Source organism: Oncorhynchus mykiss, chromosome 19 (genome assembly GCF_013265735.2).
Source record: "Oncorhynchus mykiss isolate Arlee chromosome 19, USDA_OmykA_1.1, whole genome shotgun sequence".
Lineage (NCBI taxonomy): Eukaryota > Metazoa > Chordata > Actinopteri > Salmoniformes > Salmonidae > Oncorhynchus > Oncorhynchus mykiss.
Genome location: NC_048583.1, coordinates 39,413,562 through 39,435,703, shown reverse-complemented (window position 1 = coordinate 39,435,703; position 22,142 = coordinate 39,413,562). Strand labels below are relative to the sequence as shown.

Sequence of the window (22,142 nt, the reverse complement as noted above, 5' to 3'; positions counted from 1 at the left end):
GTAAGTACTGTACTTTACACCACTGACTGCACACACACCCGCAATTACTATGACAACTAGCATAGCCTTATCAGCAACTGACTGCTGTCTGAACACACAAATCTGATTTGTTCACTTGTAACTTGCTGTTTGGACAGACAGTAGTCCAAAATGGATTTGAAAAACTGAGCATTAAGGCCTGCAAGGCTTAAATAGTGCACAGTATTGATCTTCCATTTCTCAAAAATACATATATTTTTCAAATGTCAAAAGGTTATCTACACCATATTCTTTTTTTCTCTCTCACTCCTTGCTCTCCAATCCTGCCCACTCGTTTTCCCAGAGGTGGGACCTTCACTAAATTGTCAGCTGAAAGGTCACATTCAAAAAGGAAAGAGATGGAAAAATAAGATTGAGACCCTGCCACTCATGTCTAGCTAGATGAAAACATTGTATCTGACCTTTACCAGGAAACCAGATTCAAGTGAGCCATCAGACATGGGGATTGCAAGCCAGGATTGTGTGTGGTTGGGAGGGGATATACATGAAGGGGGTGAGAGAGAGGGGGATAGGTATATAGGCACATGCTGACAAAAATCAAGGTAACAAAAAACTTTTGGCAAGCCTAAAGACTGTTATGTATGCAATTACATGAGGCTTCAATCTAAGCACTCACATTTTTATTGTTTATAAAAACTGCAGATTAGAAAAATGCAGTTGCGGTAAATAGATTACACAGCATTTTCACTGTCATGGATTGTAACAACTAGGACTATCTCTGGATGTTAAGCTGTTGCTTTTTATAGTAGAAGAAATTGAAGAAAACAAATGACACTTACACATATGAAGCCAGATGTAAAAAACTGCCAACCAGAATAGTCGTTTTTTTTTACTACACCCACAGTTGTCACCACTTTATGCATCTTAAATTTGACTTGGAGTTTATATGCTGGACACAACTTTAAATGCTGCTTTCCAAAAACACCTCAGTTGTTAAAAAGTACTCCCATGTTTTTACACAGTATCAGCATTTCTACAGAGCAAGGAAAACAAAATGATTCAGGTGCAACATGCAGAAATTGCACTGCCATTTCCTGGTTGTTAAAATTAGAATAGTTTGCCTCATTTGAGTTTATGTGAAAAAACAAGCATCTAAACCGCCATGAAATATCTTTTCAATAACCAAAAATGTTGTATTTTCATAAGTTTGAAGGTGGTGTACAAAACCGAAAGCAAAAGACGCAAAAACAAAACTTAAGAATGGGAAGCATATAAATAGTGGACCTAGAACATATCTACCACTTCTTAGACTTGCTTCCAATGAGAATGACAATATACAACTATAAAACTCACGTCTATAAAACTCAAATTTCTATGTGAATTTGGTCGGGTCGCCCAAAAAGTTACATATTGCAGCTTTGAGAGTGCTGCGTAGCTGTGATCTAGTTTGCATGTATATGAAAACTGCACAAAGTAGCTACCAGTAGTAGTATGGCAAATGTGAGCAAGATATTTAAGACAGCTTTACAGATCGCTGTCCAGCTTAAACATCCAAATTAAATCCTATGTGTTCTGGCAGTGTGCAGGTAAGGGTTACGACCCTCCAAGTACCTCCTACCCTCTCTTCCGTGCCCATGCCTATCTATCTTACTCTGGACACATTCACAGCGAGAGCAGCTGTGGAGGTGGATGGATGATCTTCTCAGTTAGATTCCTCTACTACAGCCCCAGACACCACTTCACTGCTGTCCTGCACCCCAAGATTCTGATCTTCATCTGGGAGACGCATGGAGAGATGTGTCACACTCAGATAGGGAAAGAGTCACACACACACTTTGAAATTGGGGCGATAAAATATCATGCCAGGTTATCCTACCTGCAGTCTGGTCCTGTGTGGTCTGAAGAGGTGTGTGTTTGTAGGGCTGTATCCCACTTGGGACCTCAGCAGAGTTGGGATCCTTAGGGGGCCAACGGAGTTCCCCACTCTCCACATTGCCCCCAACAGAGGGCTCCACCACAATAGAGGGAAGTCTCTTGGACAGCTTGGGATTCCTCTCATGGGTGTCAGGGAAGATCTGGACACAAGAAGTATTACAATTTAGTAATTTAGCAGACACTCTTATTCAGAGCGACTTACAGTTAGTGCATTAATCTTAAGATAGCTAGGTGAGACGACCACATCAAATCAAATTTTATTTGCCACCGAAGCGCCGATTACAACAGGTAGACCTTACCGTGAAATCCTTACTTACAAGCCCTTAACCAACAATGCAGTTAAGAAAATAGAGTTAAGAAAATACTTACTAAATAAACTTAAGTAATAAATAAAAAGTAACACAATAAAATAACAATAAGTGGGGGTCCAGGTTAGTCAAGGAATTTGTAAATTTAGGTAGGGGTAAAGTGGCTACGCATAGATAATAAACAGTGAGTAGCAGCAGTGTAATAACAAGAGGGGGGTGGGGTCAATGCAAATAGTCTGGGTGGCCAATTGATTAATGGTTCAGTAGTCTTATGGCTTGGGGGTAGAAGCTGTATCTCAGTATGGTGTATTTACTCTTTATTAGAGTGTTTCTCTTTTTAATAGGGATTTGAGATCCTTGCAATGAGAGCGCATACAACATTTTACAAGAAAGATCCAAAATGAAAGGCACATTTGTAATTGTTTCATTGGTAGGATGTCAATTAATCTCTTGGTTGAGTGACTGGTGGATTGATGGATGGATTGAGGCAATAGTAGACTCACCTGAAAGGATATGCCCTGATCCCCTGACACAGCTGCAGCTACACTGAAGTCCTCCATCACAGGTTCCTGTGTGTTAATCACCTTAGTCATCCTATGAACAACAAGGCAATACCATTGTTGTACACACTTTCATGTAAATAAACAGATGTGGTTTATGTCTACCTATAATACATTCACATAGTGCTACTCACTGACACTCAAGAAATCCAATGTAATACTTTTATAATCTCCCCTTTTGGTTGCTCTCTCCTCCCTCCCTCCCTCGCTCAGCTCGTGCTTATTTTTTGACAACCTTGATCAGAGAGACACGTGAAGTGCAAAGCCAGCCTGTGGTCCAACGAGACAACCAATCATTGCCCTTGAAGTTGAAACTAAGTACAGGGTACTGTACTTAGTATCATATGCAAATAGGCATAGAGCAATGTGGCACTTCAAAAACAACAAATTCACAAAATATTAAGACTGTGTAGAAGAAACTTATCTGAACCAGGATTTTTTTTTACAGAGTTTTCATGAGAATGTAAGCAGCATACTAAATGGGTATCATGATGTCTAAACCCTGTTTTCATGACTGTTGAAGACTCACTCTCACTCATTATTTATGTATGCAGTTGTCCTTGAAATCTGATGTAGTGCTAGAGCAACAGCTGGCACAGGGAAACGGAGCAGACGCAGGCCATCTAATATAAAGGCATTCATGAAGTGCCACTGCCAACTCAACAGAATCAACAGAACATATTTAAACAGACAGACCTTGCTACACTCGGAGTCAAAGATATTCTGGTGAGCATTAGTTCACAAATTACCCCACTCAGTCAGTTGGATTGACAGCTATGGCTTCCATGGATAAATGAGGAGATGTAATCTTTGTGTGATTGTCTGAGTATCACACTTGGCAGCGTGGAAAAGGACAGCTGATTTGGGTGTTTTAATTTATGCATTATAGCAATTACTGATGATTACTACTCGTAACCTGGATGGTTTTTTTAAATTCCTCGTACTGTGGTACATTTTTAAGACAATTGCTCCTTTATTCCTACTCAAAAGCATGTCTTGTCCCTAGACGGAATTCCAGTGGTCACTTTGTGTCTTGACCTCTTGGCCATCCTAGGTCCAAGGGAAAGGCTTTTCTCTTACTCATTACCAGTAAGTGAAGTCATCTTTACCATGGTTCAATGTGATTGTGAAAGCTTGGGTAGGCCAACACATTGCTGAGGGTTAAGATATGGTATGTAGTGTTACTCCATACAAACACACCTACCTAATTATGGCATGAGTGTGAAACTGTGAATCACATCCTGTGAAAATAAAATACCACAGCATGATGTAACAAGGGTGTTTGTGCAGGATGAATGCAGATGTAAAAAATGTCCTCAAGGTGCATCCAACTATTCAAAAGCAAAGTCTGCATACCATTCCAACTCAATAAAGTGTTTATCCTGTCTGACACACAGGCTCAAAAACAGTTGGTGTTAGTTATATTTGTCCTATTTGAGGCCCAAGTAATATTGTTTACCTGGAGTGACTGATAAAATGCACTCACTTACATGTATATCCAATCCTTTCATATTAGTGAGGCCTAAGAAATAAGACATAGGAAAGGAGGCGGGTTTGGTATTGACATGCACCCACGTCCTTCTATGACACAATATGGTTGCAATAATCCAGCTCTCTCCAAAATTAAGACCCATATTGATAACTCGGTGAACTATCAGTAGTAAACTGTTGAATACTACATTTGTGAACTCTATTCTCTATTATTATAGGATATTTTACTTTGTCCTAAACCATTTGTTGTTAAACACAAACTTTTTACAGGCTATTATTTAACTGTAACTGTGCGCACCTTAATTAATAATCATGCCTACCTGTTCGAAGCGTTTATAAACGTATTATGTCCTTTCAAACTGTGTTGAGGTAGGCTAGATGTCCAGTGAAAACACTGCAAACAGTATATTTTCTTCAGAATGTATTTTTTTCAGAACAGTGATAGAAATCCGGGAGACAAGTGTCCATATACACCGTAACGTACCCAATGAAGTTTCCTACACACGCGAGTGCTGGAGCATGCGCACTTTCGCACTCGAGTCGACTTCACACCACAGCCTACTTCAAATCAAAATAAAATAAAATTGTATTAGTCGCATACACACATTTAGCAGATGTTATTTCAGGTGTAGCGAAATGTTTGTACTGAGACAACGGGTAGGATAGAGAGAGCAGAGCGATTGATTATTCTGCCAAATGTATTACCCGAGGACTGTACACTATGGCTATATGCAAAATTATGTACTGAGTAGTTAGAGCCATGAATGCTGATTGGCTGGCAAATTCATGAAAACACAAATGTGTTTTTCTTTGTCTTAATCTAAGGTTAGACATAAGGTTAGCAGTGTGGTAAAGGTTAGTGTTACAGTTAAGTAATACATTACATTTTAAGAAGATAAATTGTAGAAATGTGGGATTTAGCCAAAATGATGATCACTACAAACCAGGTTTCCAACCGTTTTATGTGAGTAAAGTAGCCTACATGTTGGATAAAACAGTAATGACAGGCCTTTTTGGTAAACTTTCCAAATGTCGACAAAACTACATTTGCTAGACAAGGTGGGATCTTTTAGTGTTGGTAAATGGAATTATGCAACAAATGTTGTTGGAAACCCTTATGTGCAAATATTGATATGATAACTATCATATCGTAAACTTGGAGTCATGCAATGACATGTACTGTGGTCCTCCCACTACAACTCATCGGGAAAGCATGCAGTTTATTAGGCTACAGATGAAATCAATTATGTTCATTCACAGGTTAGTGAAAGTGCAAGGTGATGAGCTTGATGCTCCATTCTAATAAATATTGATGGTCTTATTCTGGTGGCATGATCACCGATGCTTGGCTGTCTTTTATCAAATAAAAATGATGTTGCTCTTCTGTCCATAACAATCTCATCATGTAGGCTATACATGCTCTCTGGCCCAGGAAATCCCAAACTCGGTCCTGGTCCCCCGGGTGCACATTTTTGTTTTTTGCCCTAGCACACCATAGCTGATTCAAATAAATCATCATCAAGCTTAGATTATTTGAACCAGCTATGTAGTGCTAGGGCAAATACAAAAACGTGCACCCAGGGAGGGCCCCAGGACCGAGTTTGGGAAACCCTGCTCTAACCAATAGCGCCAGTATCTGCGGGTGTTGGCTAGAGCGCACATGCCAATACCAGAGTGGGCACATACTGCTGTATTTAACATAACATTTTTTGTGAGAAAACCATCAGTACAGTTGAAAATATGATGGAAATTTGAACATCTTGGCCATGTTCTGTTATAATCTCCACCCGGCACAGCCAGAAGAGGACTGGCCACCCCACATAGCCTGGTTCCTCTCTAGGTTTCTTCCTAGGTTTTGGCCTTTCTAGGGAGTTTTTCCTAGCCACCGTGCTTCTACAACTACATTGCTTGCTGTTTGGGGTTTTAGGCTGGGTTTCTGTACAGCACTTTTAGATATCAGCTGATGTACGAAGGGCTATATAAATACATTTGATTTGATTTGATTTTAAGAAAGACATTTTTGTCAAAGAACAGCAAAATAATATGGTCCTTGTCCCCATATGACAACCAGGGCAGGATGGCAGCACAAAATGTTATAAAGATGACCCCAGTGCCCATAAGACATGCAGTTGCCCATGCCCAGGTCATCGCCTCAACATTCTACATGTTCATCACACCAGCCATATAAAAAATCATCCTGGAGAAGACAAATTTGGAGGGTTTCCGTAAATATGGAGACAACTGGAAAAGGATGGACGAGATTGAGCTGTATCCCTACATAGGGTTGCTAATCTTAGCGGGTGTGTATTGGTCCCAAGGCAAGGCTACATGTAGTCTCTGGGATGCAAAGAGTGGAAGTGTGATTTTCAGTGCCACGAAGCTGCTGAAAGTCTTTCACACTTTCTCAAGAATGCTATGATTTGATAACCCTACACCATTAGAGCAAGACCCGCTGCGCTTGGCCCGCGACTGGAAAATGCTAGCTGACATTGGCCGGCAACTTGTGTTTTCTCCGGAGATCGCAACCACCACCCTAAGACCTGACATGGTGCTCTGGTCCCGTTCGCTCAAGAAGGTCATCATCATTGAGCTCACAGTACCCTGGGAGGACTCAGTAGATGAGGCTTATGAGCGAAAACATCTGCACTATGCCGATCTAGCTGCCGAAGCACGGCAACATGGCTGGAACACAGAAGTCCGATCAGTGGAGGTGGGCTGCAGAGGTTGTGGCAACAGCTACAACCAGACTGCTTATAGACCTGGGAATTAAGGGCCAGAGCCAGTGTTCGGCAATCAAAGCTGTATCGGAGGCGGCAGAAGGCAGCAGTCAGTGGCTCTGGATGAAGAGGAAAGACCCCAGCTGGGCCCCAGAGTGAGAGGGCCAGGAGGTATGCGGTCAACAATACTTGTCTCAGGGAGGATGCCATGCATAGTCCCATGGGATGTTGGCTATCAACAGCAAGGCAACTCCTATGACTAATTGGGAATGGGACGCAAGTGTAGGATTGATCACCCTGTTGCTGGCCGCCTTTGGGGAGGGTGTATAGTATGAAAGGCCGAAACACCCTAGGAACCAAAGGTATACTACTGACGATGCACTCCCCAAATTTCACCAGGCTCACTGTTCATGAACTCTTGGAAGTGCTTGCACAAAGGATAGTAACATCTCATCCTGTGTTCTTGGAATCTGAGTCAATACCTCCAAGACGTGTGAGAGACAAACTGGCGGCCATAAGAGAGGTCTGGGAGAAGTGGGTGGAGTGTCTGCCATACCTCTACAACCCTGGGCCTGAAGTAACAGTGGATGAGCAACTGGTTCCATTCAGAGGTACTTTTTTTATTTTCATATCTGTAATGTATGTGATTTTCACTGTTAATTTTATTATGTATTGCTGTAATATCATTAATTGAATCCTACAGACGAAGAACCATATATGTGACATTTACAAAAAAAATGAGATATACATGAACAATCATTGGACACCCTTGGACACCCACGGACACCTATTGGACACCCACGCGCTAATTAACAATCATTTTAAATTTAAAGATAGGCTCTCGTGGAATAACCGTTAATGTGCACCACTCAGAATGGACGGACAAGCGCACAACCTTTCTGTTGCTGATGAAAATCGCAGAAATGTGGGAAAGAAACGTAAAACAAAACTAAAAGAATGGAAAGACAGGCAAAGGAAGATCTTACGGGATGCGGGAAAACCCTATACAAATCGTAAGGGTCAAGAAAAAACTGGGTAAAGCTGTCCAAAAGAGGTATGTGGAAGAACCGTATATCAAACAATCAAGCTAGCTAGCTATAGAGTACAGTAACTAACATGTATGTTGTGGCTTGTCTAATGTGTAACTATAGAGAAAACATATTAGCTAAAGTTCGTTGGCTAATAACTCATACATTATCGTTACAAATGTTATTGCTAGATTATAGAAGAAACATAGCTAGCTACTTTTTCTCCATCCACCGGATGATTCGACATGGCTACAGTAGCTAGCTAGTGTTCCACGACGTGCAGAAAGGAGTGTGGAAAGTGACTGATGAGCGCAAGCTGCATCTGTTCAACAGTTTCCACTGTCCCATACGAGAAACAACAAGCGTTGATTCTCTCCGGCTTAGAACAGGTTAGAAATAAGACAAAACGCCTATTATTATAATAGCTATATTGAACACTTGCATAGTTTAACTTTGACAGTAATGATACGTACATTAACGTTAACTCTAAAAGTGCTGTGTTACACAATGGTGCAATACAAACTCATTCTGTGTATAGATTGGGAGTGTTTTGTAGTTCTATGGTATGTTCACATTGAGGGCTTCATTTTAAATGAGACTAAGGTTTCATGACTCAACTTTTAAGAAAAGTAATCAGTGCTAAAGTTGATAGACCACCTTAAAATGAACCTCCATACAAATGAATTAACTACATATTGCATTTAAGTTATTTACATGAAGGGCATCGGTACTTGAAAGTACTTAAAACATCATATCAGGTGTTAAAAAAGGACATCTTACAAGAGTCATGCAAAATGTCACATATACTGTTCTTCCACAAACTGAAATCACTGGAGATATACTGTTCTTCCACATTCAAAAAATTAAAATGGCAATAAAAAAAGTGTTTTTTGAAATAACAAAAAAAAAAATTGTTGTTGGAAGATATGGGTATGGTAAATTATTTGTCAACCATAAAACACCTAATGTGGTACACACAATTAATAATATAAAAATAACTGATTATCTTAAAATGGAAAAATTGTCACATATGGTTCTTCGTCTGTAGGATTCAATTTATGTGATTGTTTTGTTTGACACTAACTACTGTTATGATAGTAATCTCTTTTGTCAAAAGTTTGCTGTCCTTTCTAGCAGTATATGCCCGGCAAGCCAGCAAAGTATGGCATTAAGATATGGCTGGCCTGTGACGCACAATCCAGCTACGCATGGAAGATGCAAGTCTATACAGGGAAGCCGACTGGTGGAGGCCCGGAGGAAAACCAGGGGATGCGAGTTGTGCTTGATGTGACAGATGGAATGAGGGGGCACAATGTCACATGTGACAATTTTTTCACCTCCTATGATCTCAGCCAGCAGCTCCTGAAGAGGAAGATCACCATGGTTGGCACAGTTAGAAAGAACAAGCCTGAGCTCCCCCCTGCACTCCTTGCAACAAGGGGGAGAGAGGCCTTCTCATCAAAGTTTGTCTTCACCCCCACCACCACTCTAGTTTCTTACCTCCAAAAAGAGGAACAAGAATGTGGTCCTCCTGAGCACAATGCACAAAACGGTTGAGATCAGTGATCATGAGGACAGGAAGCCAGCCATCATCCTGGACTACAACCACAACAAAGGAGGCATGGACAACCTAGACAAGGTTATTGGAACTTACAGCTGCAGGAGGATGATGCCCGCTAGCCCCTGGTCATCTTCCATAACATCATTGATGTGTCCTCATACAATGCCTTCGTGATATGGAACAAGATCAACCCTACCTGGATGCCTGATAAGCAGAACAAGAGGGTGTTCCTGGAGCAGCTGGGAAAGGCACTTGTAACCCCACACATTCAAAGAAGGGAGCTCCTCCCCTGCACAGCAGCCTCTGCAGCGCTTGTGAAAACTGTTCAGGGGGCTGAATCTTGTCCTGATCAACCTGAGGCTGCAACTGGGGCAGGCAAGAGGAGATGCCCATTCTGCCCCCCAAATGACTGTAAAACAAATACTATGTGTTGCACATGTGAGCAATACATCTGCAAAGTCCGTGCACACACACGTGATAATTGATTTATGTTCTTCACATTTTTGTTTTGTATCTTATTTTATTATTTTTTATTGTTGTTGTTGTTTATACACCTTGTGGGTGGGGGCAATGGTTAAAAAAATGGGAGAAGACTAGTATTTTGTAGTTGAATTCTTCATTGTACAATGTATAAGAATATATCACTATGTTGCCAAAAAAGTTCAAGACTCATGTATCCGTTCAATAAAATGCTTTCCAAACTACTTTCTGCACATTTCTGCTATTGTCTTAGGCTATACAAGTGCTCTCTCTTGCTAAAAAAGGTATGTTTACACCTGTGGTACCTTTAGCAATAATAATAATAATAATAATAATAATAATAATAATAATAATAATCCTCTACTTTATTAAAGCAAACAATTATGACGTGCGTTGTTATAAAAATGAGTGGTGTCTACTGATTAAATGCAGTCCGCATGGTGAAGAGGGAAAACCCAGATATTCACAAAGTTTGTGATGAATGACAGGTTGTTTCTCCATTCAAAATAGATTTGGGGTTTACAATTCAATTAAGCTGCTTTATTTTAGGGGTTTAGTGAAGGCGGGTCATTTTTGACCCTTAGGACAAGGGGAGTATACAGAATGTTAAGACTACACAAGGGTCAATCTGAAATGGTTGGATTATGAAATTTACAACCAGCCAACCAGAAAAGCAAGGCGAAGCAATTCAGCCATTTTTGAAAGTCAAGACAATCCTTTTCCTGCAAGAAAACATTATTTTTAGAGTTGAAATTAGATTTAGCAAGTAGCAGTAGGCATTTATAATTAAATATGGAGTGTAGCTTTATAGTTACATGATGACATCAAATTCCTCATGTACCTTCAAAATGATTAGGCAATCATAATTTATTCGAAAAAAACTGTTTCCATAATAATTTGAAGCAATAAAGAAAGTTAGACAAAAGAAAAATACAGCCCTGTCAAATGGATAACATGTTGGCGATCTTTAGATCATTTGTCTACCGTTTCCATTACACGTCACAATGTTTTTTTTATGCAACATTGATTTTGTTGAGTGAACTTGGGCAGTGGCGACCCGTCATTCAGGGTTTTTAAATGTTATTTTGACATTACTACATGTCACACATCAGTTTGCAAACAATGTAAAAATGTATATGTCATTATTATCATGCAAACATGGTCTCATTTTTGTTTTCTTGAGTAACGCGGCTCCAAATTAAGGTGTTTCAGCCTAGCTTCCATGGTGGTGGGGCAAGCCAGCAGAAAATATGGAGCATTGCGCCATAATTGGCTCAGTATTCTGTCACTCACGGGGACACTACGTCATCGCCAAGTCTAAGGGTAGAGCTAAAAAATTCAAGCCCCTTGGGTGCTGCCATAGAGTTACGTCACCGTCTTTCTAGCCACCGCCGATCCACATTTAATTTTCCATTTGTTCTGTCTGTCTTTTCACACCTGGCTTCACTCAACTAATTACTTGTTTATTATTTAACCCTCTGTTCCCCATGTTGATTTTGTGAGTGATTGTTTACTGTATTTTTGGTCTGTCATGGTGTGCGTGTTTTTGTTACTTTGTATTTTTTACATTTTGAGTAAAAGTATGTTGATTACTCATATCTGCTGTCCTGCGCCTGACTCTCTACACCAGCTACACATAGGACCTATTACAGTTACATTAGAGGTGCCAATCCAAGAAGGCTCAAGGTCATTTGGCCACAGATAAAAGGACGTCAAATCACATTATTTCTACAGTAGCTTTATTTGGACTGATCATGTCAAAATCTTAGATAGCAATCCTTTTTAATCCTTGTCATATGAAGAGAAATAATTGATAAAACGTATCGGTACTCATCGACCATTGGACAAACATTACACAACAAGCTGGAAATCGCAAATTCAACAATGAGTGGTTTGGAAGAAATCAGTGGCCAACTGCAAGTATTGCAAAGTAATCATTAGCCTGCTATTCAGTGGAATGGCTGTGTGGTCCCTAAGGATTAAAGGTCCGTTTTCCTAGTTTAATATTATAAACATTCAACATTGGCCATGCTGTCAATGAAGCAAAACAACTGTTAACTCGGAACTGCAAAATCTGACATTAGTAAGTTCAAGACAACTGGGAACTCGGGAAGAACGAGCAACGACTAGGGAAATATGTTTTCTAACTCGGAATTGTAAATCTGGAACTCAAGCTTCTTTCTAGAGCTATGAGCTAGATCACTGATGTCATCAAGAGTCAAGCTTTTTTTGTTTTGTTCCCAGTTGTCTTGAAAGCACCATACATCCAGAGAATGGCAGACTTTGATGACACAACAAGGTGAGTCCAAAAATGTTTTGTATGCTGCTGCATAATTTATGTAACATGCCAGGGAGATATGTATACTGTAGCTAAGAAAGTAATACAAAGTGCACGTTGTGAAGTAAGCTGTTAGTAGCCCATGTGCCTCACCCTGATAATTTGGTCTATTTTCACCTCTTAATTTCACCTACTGCTCTGACTTGGTGGTGCACATGTAGCCTTATAACCCGTTTTTGAGAAATGTAATCAAATATTGTAAGAGCTTTCATTGTCTGCTTATATGCCCCCTTTATTTATCCTACAGTTCTGACTTGTTGTACAGCAAGAACACTGTAGGAATGGCCCATGTTCTGAATTCTGTCGCTGTACAATTCAAAAGTGCTGAACAAATAGTTATTTTGACTACGTCCGTCCTAGCTCGCTCATTAATGTCTTAATCGATAGTACGGATTTCCTCTTATCCCGCGCCACCTTCCTGTTCAAGTGAGCAGAGCACGACAATGTGAGTCCAAAAATGGCTTGTATGTTGCTGCATAAATGATGTAACATATATATACTGTAGCTAAGAAAGCAATAAGTGTATGTAAGCCATCATTGTAAATAAGAATTTGTTCTTAACTGACTTGCCTAGTTAAATAAAGGTAAAACATTTTTTTCCAAATATTATCCACTTATCGTCCCCTTATGCCATAGTTTGTACATCTCAATTATCGGTACAAACCACATTTGTTTAATAAGCAAGTCAGCCATTTCAGCTATGTTTTTTAAAAAGGCAGTAAATGAGGCTGAATGAACTGTTTTGCTACCAGACAAGGCTCCGCTGATAGCCAGGTGTAACAGTGGTAAGATGTTGGGACTCTGCTGTTGGGACAGCTTTATGTAGGCCCTAACAGTTTGTGGGCACCATTTGTTACCGTCATAGTGCAATTAATGTATTGTTTAGTGTTGTGTTGTGTAGTGGCTTTACTGGCATGCATCCCACATTTTTTTTGCCCCTACAAGATTTACATGCTAAAATTACCACTGAACCTGGGTCATTGGAAACCTACCTATGAAAAAAATAAAAGAATCGAGTAGGCCTATTGAATTCACACATCGTATCAGGGCTGCTGGAAAACGTGTAGCGAGGGGAAATTTGCCATAGCACTATTCAATCAGTTTGTTTTAGTTTAATGAAATATATTGACGCAAAGTCTTAAACGGTTCGATTTGCACACAATTTCTCTGTCCTTCACATCGTAGTGCTGTAGCATTCTCTTTACCAATCAGATTCACGGAAATCGCAGGTCGGGGCCGGGCACAACACACAAAGCTCAAGGCGTGCTCCCTACTTTCCTCTTGTATTTATTTAGCAAGCATGATAACCAATTATGTATATAAACCCTGGATTGCTGAAGCTATGTTCTGGCCAATGAGAGCCTTTGAAGCCACTGGTTTGCCATATTGGCTCACCACAGAAGGAGCAGTCCTCCATCGGAATGGATGGAATTCTACAGTATTTCAATTAAATGTTTCAAGGACATAATTACATGCATTTAGGTATTATTTTGCTGTAGTGGGGACAGTAACAGAACTTTCAAATTATACTTTAAGGAAAATCTTTTGATGTGTTTTTGTATTTTTTTATTTGTATGTTTAGCTCACATAATATAATGTAAAAGTATGCATTAAGGTGTCTGTAATACTGTATAATAAACGTGGCAAAAACAAATGTTGACATTGATAAATGCATTTCAATGGCTTCCAAAATGAAAAAAATTACAACGATGGGGAACTGTCTAACATTAGACAGTTAATACAGACATTCTCACCTTTGCTTCGATTCGGCAGCCTCGTCCAGATGATCATAGCATTTGTATTTCTTTATGATAGCCACATTAGCAGCTAATTAGCATTTCAGTTTTGGGGGTTAAGGTGAATATATTGATAAAAGTCAACTTGTCCTAGAGAGATTTACACAGTTATCAAAACGTCACGCCAGGGTAAACCTGCACAAAACACAGCCCTTATTTTAAGTGTTTCTAAAATACCCTATGGGAAAGATGTATGGTGGAAAAACCATTGGAACCATTTCCCTGTTTGACCGTTAGGTTTCATGGGTATTATCACTCATACTGTGGTACTCTATTGCGCACAGACAAAGCCACATACTTCTAGTAGAACATCTCTGGCACAGATTCAATTACAGGCTGAAGTTGGTTTATTCGCAGCTTCTTTTTTTATTTCTTTTTTTTTTTTACAGCTCATGCTGCTTTTAATATCTTAAAATGATCAGAGAATGTCAGATTTCATCACCAATACTAACCCATTTAAATCCATGAAAAGGTATGTGAATAGACTAGCAGTACAGTCATTCCCCCCTATGCAGACACCTCCACCAGTAAGAATTACCTGGCTATGCTATTCCCCAGCCCTAATTCCCATGCTTCAGTCTACTACCACACACAAACACACCTCAGCCTTGTTACCCAACCCAGAGCTCATCACCTAATGAACATGACAAAACACTATTGATAGAATGTATTCCAATGGTGGGATATGTATTGTCATGGACCTATAGGTCTGTGTCTAAATAATTATATAAACAGGTCAGCCCTGATAAGGGACAGATCAACATTTACTGGGGGGAGAGATGGTCCAAAATAAGGGAGGGTTGTCAAACTTTTTTTTTTTGCTTTGGGGAGGCTTGTGCTTTTTTGATAGACAGACAGACTCGGCCCTCTCATGAAGCAGGATTAGGCGGACACTTTTGGTGGCAGATTGAGAAGGGCGGCATTTTATGAGCTAAACTGACCAAGACGCATCTCCAACAACACATAAAACCTCACATAATTCTACCCAAAAACAATGACAATTTTATTCAACCAGTGGCATATGGGCTTTTTAGGTGACCCCACTTTGTCAAAGGCAGGGGCGCAAAATTCCATTCTTAGTGCGCCTCTCCAGGGTGCTGTTGGAGAGAAGCCTTGCAGCGCTTCACCAACGTTACGTCCCAAAAATGATCTAACATATCATGTAGGAAATAGGATATGGTACAAATAGTGTGCAGCCTTTTCTATAGCCTACAGGCTGGAGATAAATGTATGACAATTTAATGAGACAGACAATTTTATATGATGCCAGATTCTCAGATCATATAGCTTAAACTAAATGGCCCTCAATCAAATAAAAAATGTGCTGTCATGTTAATAAACATATCCTAAAAACAGGACAGGTCAAAGTAAAATGGACAATATGGAATAGACAATCACAACTGTTTCCAGTTGTTTCACCCCATTGTTTCAGAGGTTTCAGAGGACCTATCAAAAACTATATCTAAACACAAATTACAATCTCCAGCCAGTAGCCATCCTGGTGGTGCTTGAGCAACCTGAAGGAAGCCATTATGAATAAACATATGGTCATTGAATTTAGGAGCATAAATATTCAATAGGGTCCAAGACATACATATGCCCCTGCAACAAAAACAAACCTGCCTGAGGGATCAGACATGGTGTTGCTGACACAGAAGGGGATATGTCTACTTATCAAAATTTCAGTTCCTCTTGCTTTGGAGTTAAGAGGACGCAAAAACATTCCCTCTAATTTGTTCACTGGCTGTAAGATTTGTTTCTTGTAAAAACACAATGTCACCCTTTAATTTGTTAATGTATGTATAGACTCTTTTCCTCTTAACCGGGCTGTTAAGACCTTTTACGTTGAATGTGACATTTTTTGTGGATTAAGCATGGTTTGGGTTTCAAATATATAACTGAATGGTCAGGTAATATTTCAACTTTAGTTTGAACACTGAAGTGACCTGTGGCTCTAGGAAGGAAACGACATTAAACAGAAGAAAAAAAAAAAAAACACGATTGTCGGACTAAAACCACAATCAAACATGAAAACACTTGTAGAAATACGTTGTTGCACGCAAGCATCTATGACAAATCAGGACAGGTTGTTTCACTGCGCAGCCATTACGAACACTGGCTGTAAAACAGTGATCACTAAGGTCATTACAGAAAACACCAGACTGATACCTATCAGGATTACTTGTGAGGATAATGTTGAGTGGTGTTACGAATCCCTTTTGGCCCGACAGTCTAGGGGAGATGGTAACGAGACCCGTAACATAACTCATGCAAATTATAGTGAAAAAGTGAGAACGAAATAACCACAGACAACTAAATTACCGTCAAACACATGGTTTATTAGAAAACACACGGTAATGGGGGGAGCAGGAAAAGGGGCTGAGCTGGACCCAAGGAAATACATAATAAGTATTCAAAAACACCCCTAAGCTAGACTAGCCCATTTCAACAACAGCTAACTAACCAAACATACAGTGGGTGGTCCGCCCAGTTCTAACTAGGGTATTTAACAAAGTTTACCTATGGGTAGTGTATGCCCATGGGCGACTTGTCTTAGTTCCCCCTTTTCCCACCAGCAAACATACACCATAACCAAAAACAATACTCACAGGTGAGGCCAAAGTGATATGGAGGTGCTAAAACAAAAGATAGCTCAATACATAAAGCGAAAGTGAAACAGCGAGCTCTACAGACATAGCATTTACAGAGAGATTGAGCTCTAGAGCAAACAACTGACAGGGTTTTTAAACCAAGGGAAAGGAACTGTGATTGGGTAGGAAACAGGAGGAGGTGTGTCTTCTGATTGATGATTGATTGGTGACTGATTGGGGAGTGATGATTTTCACCTGTGAGGGGAGAAGGAGAGAAAAGAACACAGGATACACACACACACACAGGATACCTGTATCCGTAACAAGGGGAGTAGCATTTTCTGGGTGTTTGGAGTCATACCTTGTGGGATTGGTGATAATCTGGGAAAGATTTAGGGAGTCCCATTGCTTTAGGACTTGGTCAGGTGGTTTAAGCATGTCCCAGTTTAGGTCACCTATCAGGACAAATTCAGACTTAGTGTAAGGGGCCAAGAGAGAGCTTAGGGCAGGTAGGGTGCAAGCCGGTGCTGATGGAGGACGATAGCACCCAGCAACAGTCAACAAAGAGCTATTTGAAAGTGTAATGCTTAAAACCAGCAAATCAAATTGTTTGGGGAGAGATTTGGTGGAGACAACCGAGCACTGAAGGTGATCCTTGGTAAAGATTGCCACTCCTCCACCTTTGGAAGACCTGTCTTGCCGAAAAAGGATATAACCAGAAAGGGTAACATCAGTATTCAAAACACTCTTTCCTAACCACGTCTCAGTAATAACCAACATATCTGGATTGGAGCTGTGAACCCACACTTTCAATTGATCCATTTTAGGTAATAAGCTTGTAGTGTTAACATGCAGAAGACCCAGGCTTTTACGAGAGCAGAAATCAGTGAAGCAGACATCAGAGCACAAGTTAGAATTGGGGCTAGCAACAGTAGGTGGGCCAGGGTGTACATGCACATTTCCAGATATCATCAACAGTAATACAATCAAGGCACGGCATAGGACAGGGAGAGCTCTGCAGTGCTGATTTATGACATCTGAATGTGCATCAGATGGCAACAAGATCACATTGTACAGCAATTTCATCAGGTAACATGAATACAAAGCCGGCGAGGGGTGGTTAGAATAAGATGGGAGGCCAAAGGTCTGTGTAACCAATAGAGAGTCAGAGTCCCGAGTGTGCGAACAAACATAGTCTGTCCCATAGTTGGGTAAAGAAAGTTTGTAATCAACAAAGTATGCAGGAGTCATGAGGCAAATAGCAAAATAACAAAATGCACAAGAACAAAATAAAATATACAACGACTTGGGGCTAGCCATTGTAAGTTCAGATTGACTCGCCCCAACAGTGTGTGTGTGCTGGAGGTGAGCTAAAGCTCGGGAGAGAGGGGTGAGTGTGGCGGAGGTACCTGTACAGGAGGACAGGAGGAGACAGGCCAGGGCAAACAGTGAACAGATCGCCAGGTGGAATCCAAGCAGCAGTGCAGCAGGCAATGGGAGTAGGTGTCACACCCACTTGGATAGACATAATACTGGGGGGTCATTGACAACACACACACGTTAGGTTCTTCTATCCTCGTGGGGACCTCCAATTTATTTCCATTCAAAATCCTATTTTCCCTAACCCCTAACCCTAACCCCAACCCTTACCTTTTACCCTAACCCTAATTATAACCCTTATTATAACCCTAACCCCTAATCTTAAAATAGCCTCTGTCCTCATGAGGATGCGAGAAATGTCCCTGAGGTAGAATTTTACTTGTTTTACTATCCTTGTGGGGACTTTTGGGGATTTTAGGTCCCCCAGATAAAAATGTTGTCAATCTTTAGAACATTTCACCAATAGCTGCCATTTCCATTACACATGTCACAATGTTTTTTTTAAATAAACCTGGGAGGAATGGAAACCTGCCTAGTCTCTGGTAGGCTATCAAACATACTTTAACTTTCAAGTCATGTTAATTGCAATTTAAAGGCCAGACATTCTTCAGCTGCAACACCACTTATCTGGAGCTCATGAGATTTCCTTATTTGATCTTTAATTGAAATTTGATCATCTCACTTTTAATTTAAACAGATCTCAGAAATGGAGATGACATCACATTATTGGACATCACATACAGCCTGCACTGTGTGCTGCACCATTCATCTTGGTATTACATTATGAAGCTCACTCAATTCCCCTCAGAGCAGGTGAAGAGTTAGTTGACAATCTACCTCTTATGTTATATGGAAAGAGTAGGATACATTAGGCTACTGTAAGCCTACAGTTACAACACTTCAGGGATTTGTTTGTGTTGTGTGTAGATAGGGAAATTAGAGAACGGGTAAACGGTCAGACTGTCTGACTGATTCATTGTAAAGCCACAGATGTAGCTTGGAGATATATCTCACTGCCATCCTCTCAAGCACTTCACTGACACTGCTCTTACACAGCTGACAGTTGTATTCATTCTGAGCAGTGTGAGTAGAACACTACCAACCTCTAGTGACAGCATTCAGGTACTACTGCATCTGTTGTTACCTGCAACATGACTGCAACACTTGAACTTCAAGGGCGTTCCCCAAACATACAGCTTTGCACATTTTGTGTGTGGGGTCTCCAGGCCATCAGACAGTTAAATAATCGCCACTAGCCGGCCTCCGCGCAGTACCCTGAACTTAGTCACTGTTACTTGTCAGAGTCGTGTGTATAGGTGGCAGGGAAGTCAGGCGCAGGAGAATCAAACTGAGTGTAATGTAGTATTTAATAACAAATAAATGAAACATACTCCAAACACTAAATGTACCAATAAATAAAGTGGGTATGAGGACCCGTCATGCACCAATAGAAAAACCAACACAACACTGAATAACAAACAATCTCTGACAAAGAATTGAGGGGAAACAGAGGGTTAAATACACAACAGGCAATGAATGGGATTGAAACCAGGTGTGTAGGAAGACAAGACCAATGGAAAATGAAAAATGGATCAATGATGGCTAGAAGACCGGTGATGTCAACCGCCGAGCACCGCACGAACAAGGAGAGACATTACTAGCTATCTACCACACACTATTCTACCCTGCACCTTAGAGACTGCTGCCCAATGTACATAGTCATTGAACAATTGTTACTTTAATAATGTTTACATACTGTTTAACCCACAACATACTGTATATACTGTATTCTAGTCAAGACTTATCCTATATAACTACTGCTGTACACACCTTTTATATTCATATATATGTCCATAATGTAACACACCATCATATACACTACCGTTGAAATGTTTGGGGTCACTCAGAAATGTCCTTGTTTTTGAAAGAAAAGCTCATTTTTTGTCCATTAAAATAACATCAAATTGATCAGAAATACAGTGTAGAGATTGTTATGGTAAATTACTATTGTAGCTGGAAACTGCAGATTTTTTATGGAATATCTACACAGCGGAACAGAGGCCCGTTATCAGCAACCATCACTCCTGTGTTCCACTGGCAATAGCTAATCCAAATTTGTCGTTTTAAAAGGCTAATTGATCATTAGAAAACCCTTTTGCAATCATGTTAACACAGCTGAAAACTGTTGTCCTGATCAAAGAAGCAATAAAACCGGCCTTCTTTAGATTAGTTGAGAATCTGGAGCATCAGCATTTGTGGGTTCGATTACAGGCTCAAAACGGCCAGAAAACAAAGTGCTTTCTTCTGAAACTCGTCAGTCTACTCTTGTTCTGAGAAATTAAGGCTATTCCATGCGAGAAATTGCCAAAAAACTGAAGATCTCACAAGTCCTCAACTGGCAGCTTCATCCTGGTGACTCCAGGATGATGGCCTTGTAAATTCAATTGATTGGGCATGATTTGGAAAGGTACACATCTGCCTGTATAAGGTCCCACATTTGACAGTGCATGTCATAGCAAAAACCAAGCCATGAGGCCGAAGGAATTGTCCGTAGAGCTCTGAGACAGGATTGGGTCAAGGCACAGATCTGGGGAAGGGTACCAAAAATGTTCTGCAGCATTGAATGTCCCCAGGAACATAGTGGCCTCAAATCATTCTTAAATTGAAGAGGTTTGGAACCACCAAGACTCTTCCTAGAGCTGGCCGCCCAGACAAACTGAGCAATCGGGGGAGAAGGGCCTTGGTCATGGAGGTGAAACCCAATGGTCACTCTGACAGAGCTCCAGAGTTCCTCTGTGGCGATGGGAGAAGCTTCCAGAAGGACAACCATCTCTGCATCACTCCACCAATCAGGCCTTTATGGTAGAGTGGCAAGAAGAAAGCCACTCCTTAGTAAAAGGACAAAATGCACCTCAAGACTCTCAGACCATGAGAAACAAGATTCTCTGGTCTGATGCAACCAAGATGGAATTCTTTGGAGGAAAGCTGGTACCGTCCCTATGGTGAAGCACGGTGGTGGCAGCATCATGCTGTGGGGATGTTTTTTAGCGGCAGGGACTGGGAGACTAGTCAGGATCAAGGGAACGGAGCAAAGTACAAAGAGATCCTTGATGAAAACCGGCTCCAGAGCTCTCAGGAGCTCAGACTGGGATGATGTTCACCTTCCAACAAGACAATGACCCAAAGCACACAGCCAAGACAATGCAGGAGTGGCTTTGGGACAAGTCTCTGAATGAGTGGTCCAGCCAGAGCCCAGACTTGAACCCGATCGAACATCTCTGGAGAGACCTGAAAATAGCTGTGCAGCAACACTCCCCAACCATCCTGACAGAGCTTGAGAGTATCTGCAGAGAAGAATGGAAGAAACTCCCAAATAAAGGTGTGCCAAGCTTGTAGCGTCATACCCAAGAAGACTTAAAGCTGTAATAGCTTTCAAAGGTGCTTCAACAAAGTATTGAGTAAAGGGTCTGAATACTTAAGTAAATGTAATATTTACCTTTTTTCTTTTTAATATATTTGCAAATAATTCTAAAATCCTGTTTTTGCTTTGTCATTATGGGGTTTGTATGTAGATTGATAAGGGGGGGGAACAATTCAATCTATTTTAAAATAAGGCTGTCACATAACAAAATTTAGGAAATGTAAAGGGGTCTGAATACTTTCAGAATGCCCTGTATATAGGGTTGGCTACACTACCAGGATTTCAACCTAGCTAGCTAGTTACCTTGGAGGTTTCTCAGATGATCTGATGAGAATCTGAGGAAGATATGTGACTTGTCACTCTGATCTTAAAAACGCGTCTCGACAGAAATACATAATAAAATCAAATAAATGAATATAGGGGAAACACTACGCACTCTGTAATATGTGCACACATACCACCAAGAGTGGGCCTACCACTGTAATGATGTTGAATTATTCATGTGGCTAGCCAGCATACATGATCCACTATAATGGCCAGTAGCCTGCTATAGAAAC

General features: G+C 40.6%; 1 protein-coding gene across 2 annotated transcripts; it reads right to left on the bottom strand.

The window, feature by feature from the left end:
* Positions 1–612: 612 nt before the first annotated feature.
* Positions 613–16,928, bottom strand: LOC110497809 (protein LBH). 2 transcript variants are annotated; one of them, XM_021574191.2, is made up of 4 exons: positions 16,803–16,928; positions 2,726–2,816; positions 1,856–2,054; positions 613–1,755 (listed from the first exon to the last, which is right to left on the bottom strand). In XM_021574191.2, the coding sequence occupies exons 2-4, from the start codon at positions 2,813–2,815 to the stop codon at positions 1,682–1,684; spliced, it is 363 nt and encodes a 120-aa protein (XP_021429866.1). In that variant the 5' UTR covers position 2,816; positions 16,803–16,928; the 3' UTR covers positions 613–1,681. The 2 variants fall into 2 exon arrangements, with proteins under 2 accessions (XP_021429866.1, XP_021429865.1); XM_021574190.2 differs by lacking the exon at positions 16,803–16,928 and adding an exon at positions 4,594–4,802.
* Positions 16,929–22,142: the final 5,214 nt, after the last annotated feature.

What these genes read in the sequence shown, in the direction of transcription:
- LOC110497809 (XM_021574191.2), bottom strand. Translation starts at nt 2,815, where the DNA reads ATGACTAAGGTGATTAACACACAGGAACCTGTGATGGAGGACTTCAGT. An exon ending in ATCAGGGCATATCCTTTCAG is followed by an intron (nt 2,055 to 2,725) that starts GTGAGTCTACTA and finishes TCTTGTGTCCAG; the next exon opens with ATCTTCCCTGACACCCATGA. An exon ending in CACACAGGACCAGACTGCAG is followed by an intron (nt 1,756 to 1,855) that starts GTAGGATAACCT and finishes TGCGTCTCCCAG; the next exon opens with ATGAAGATCAGAATCTTGGG.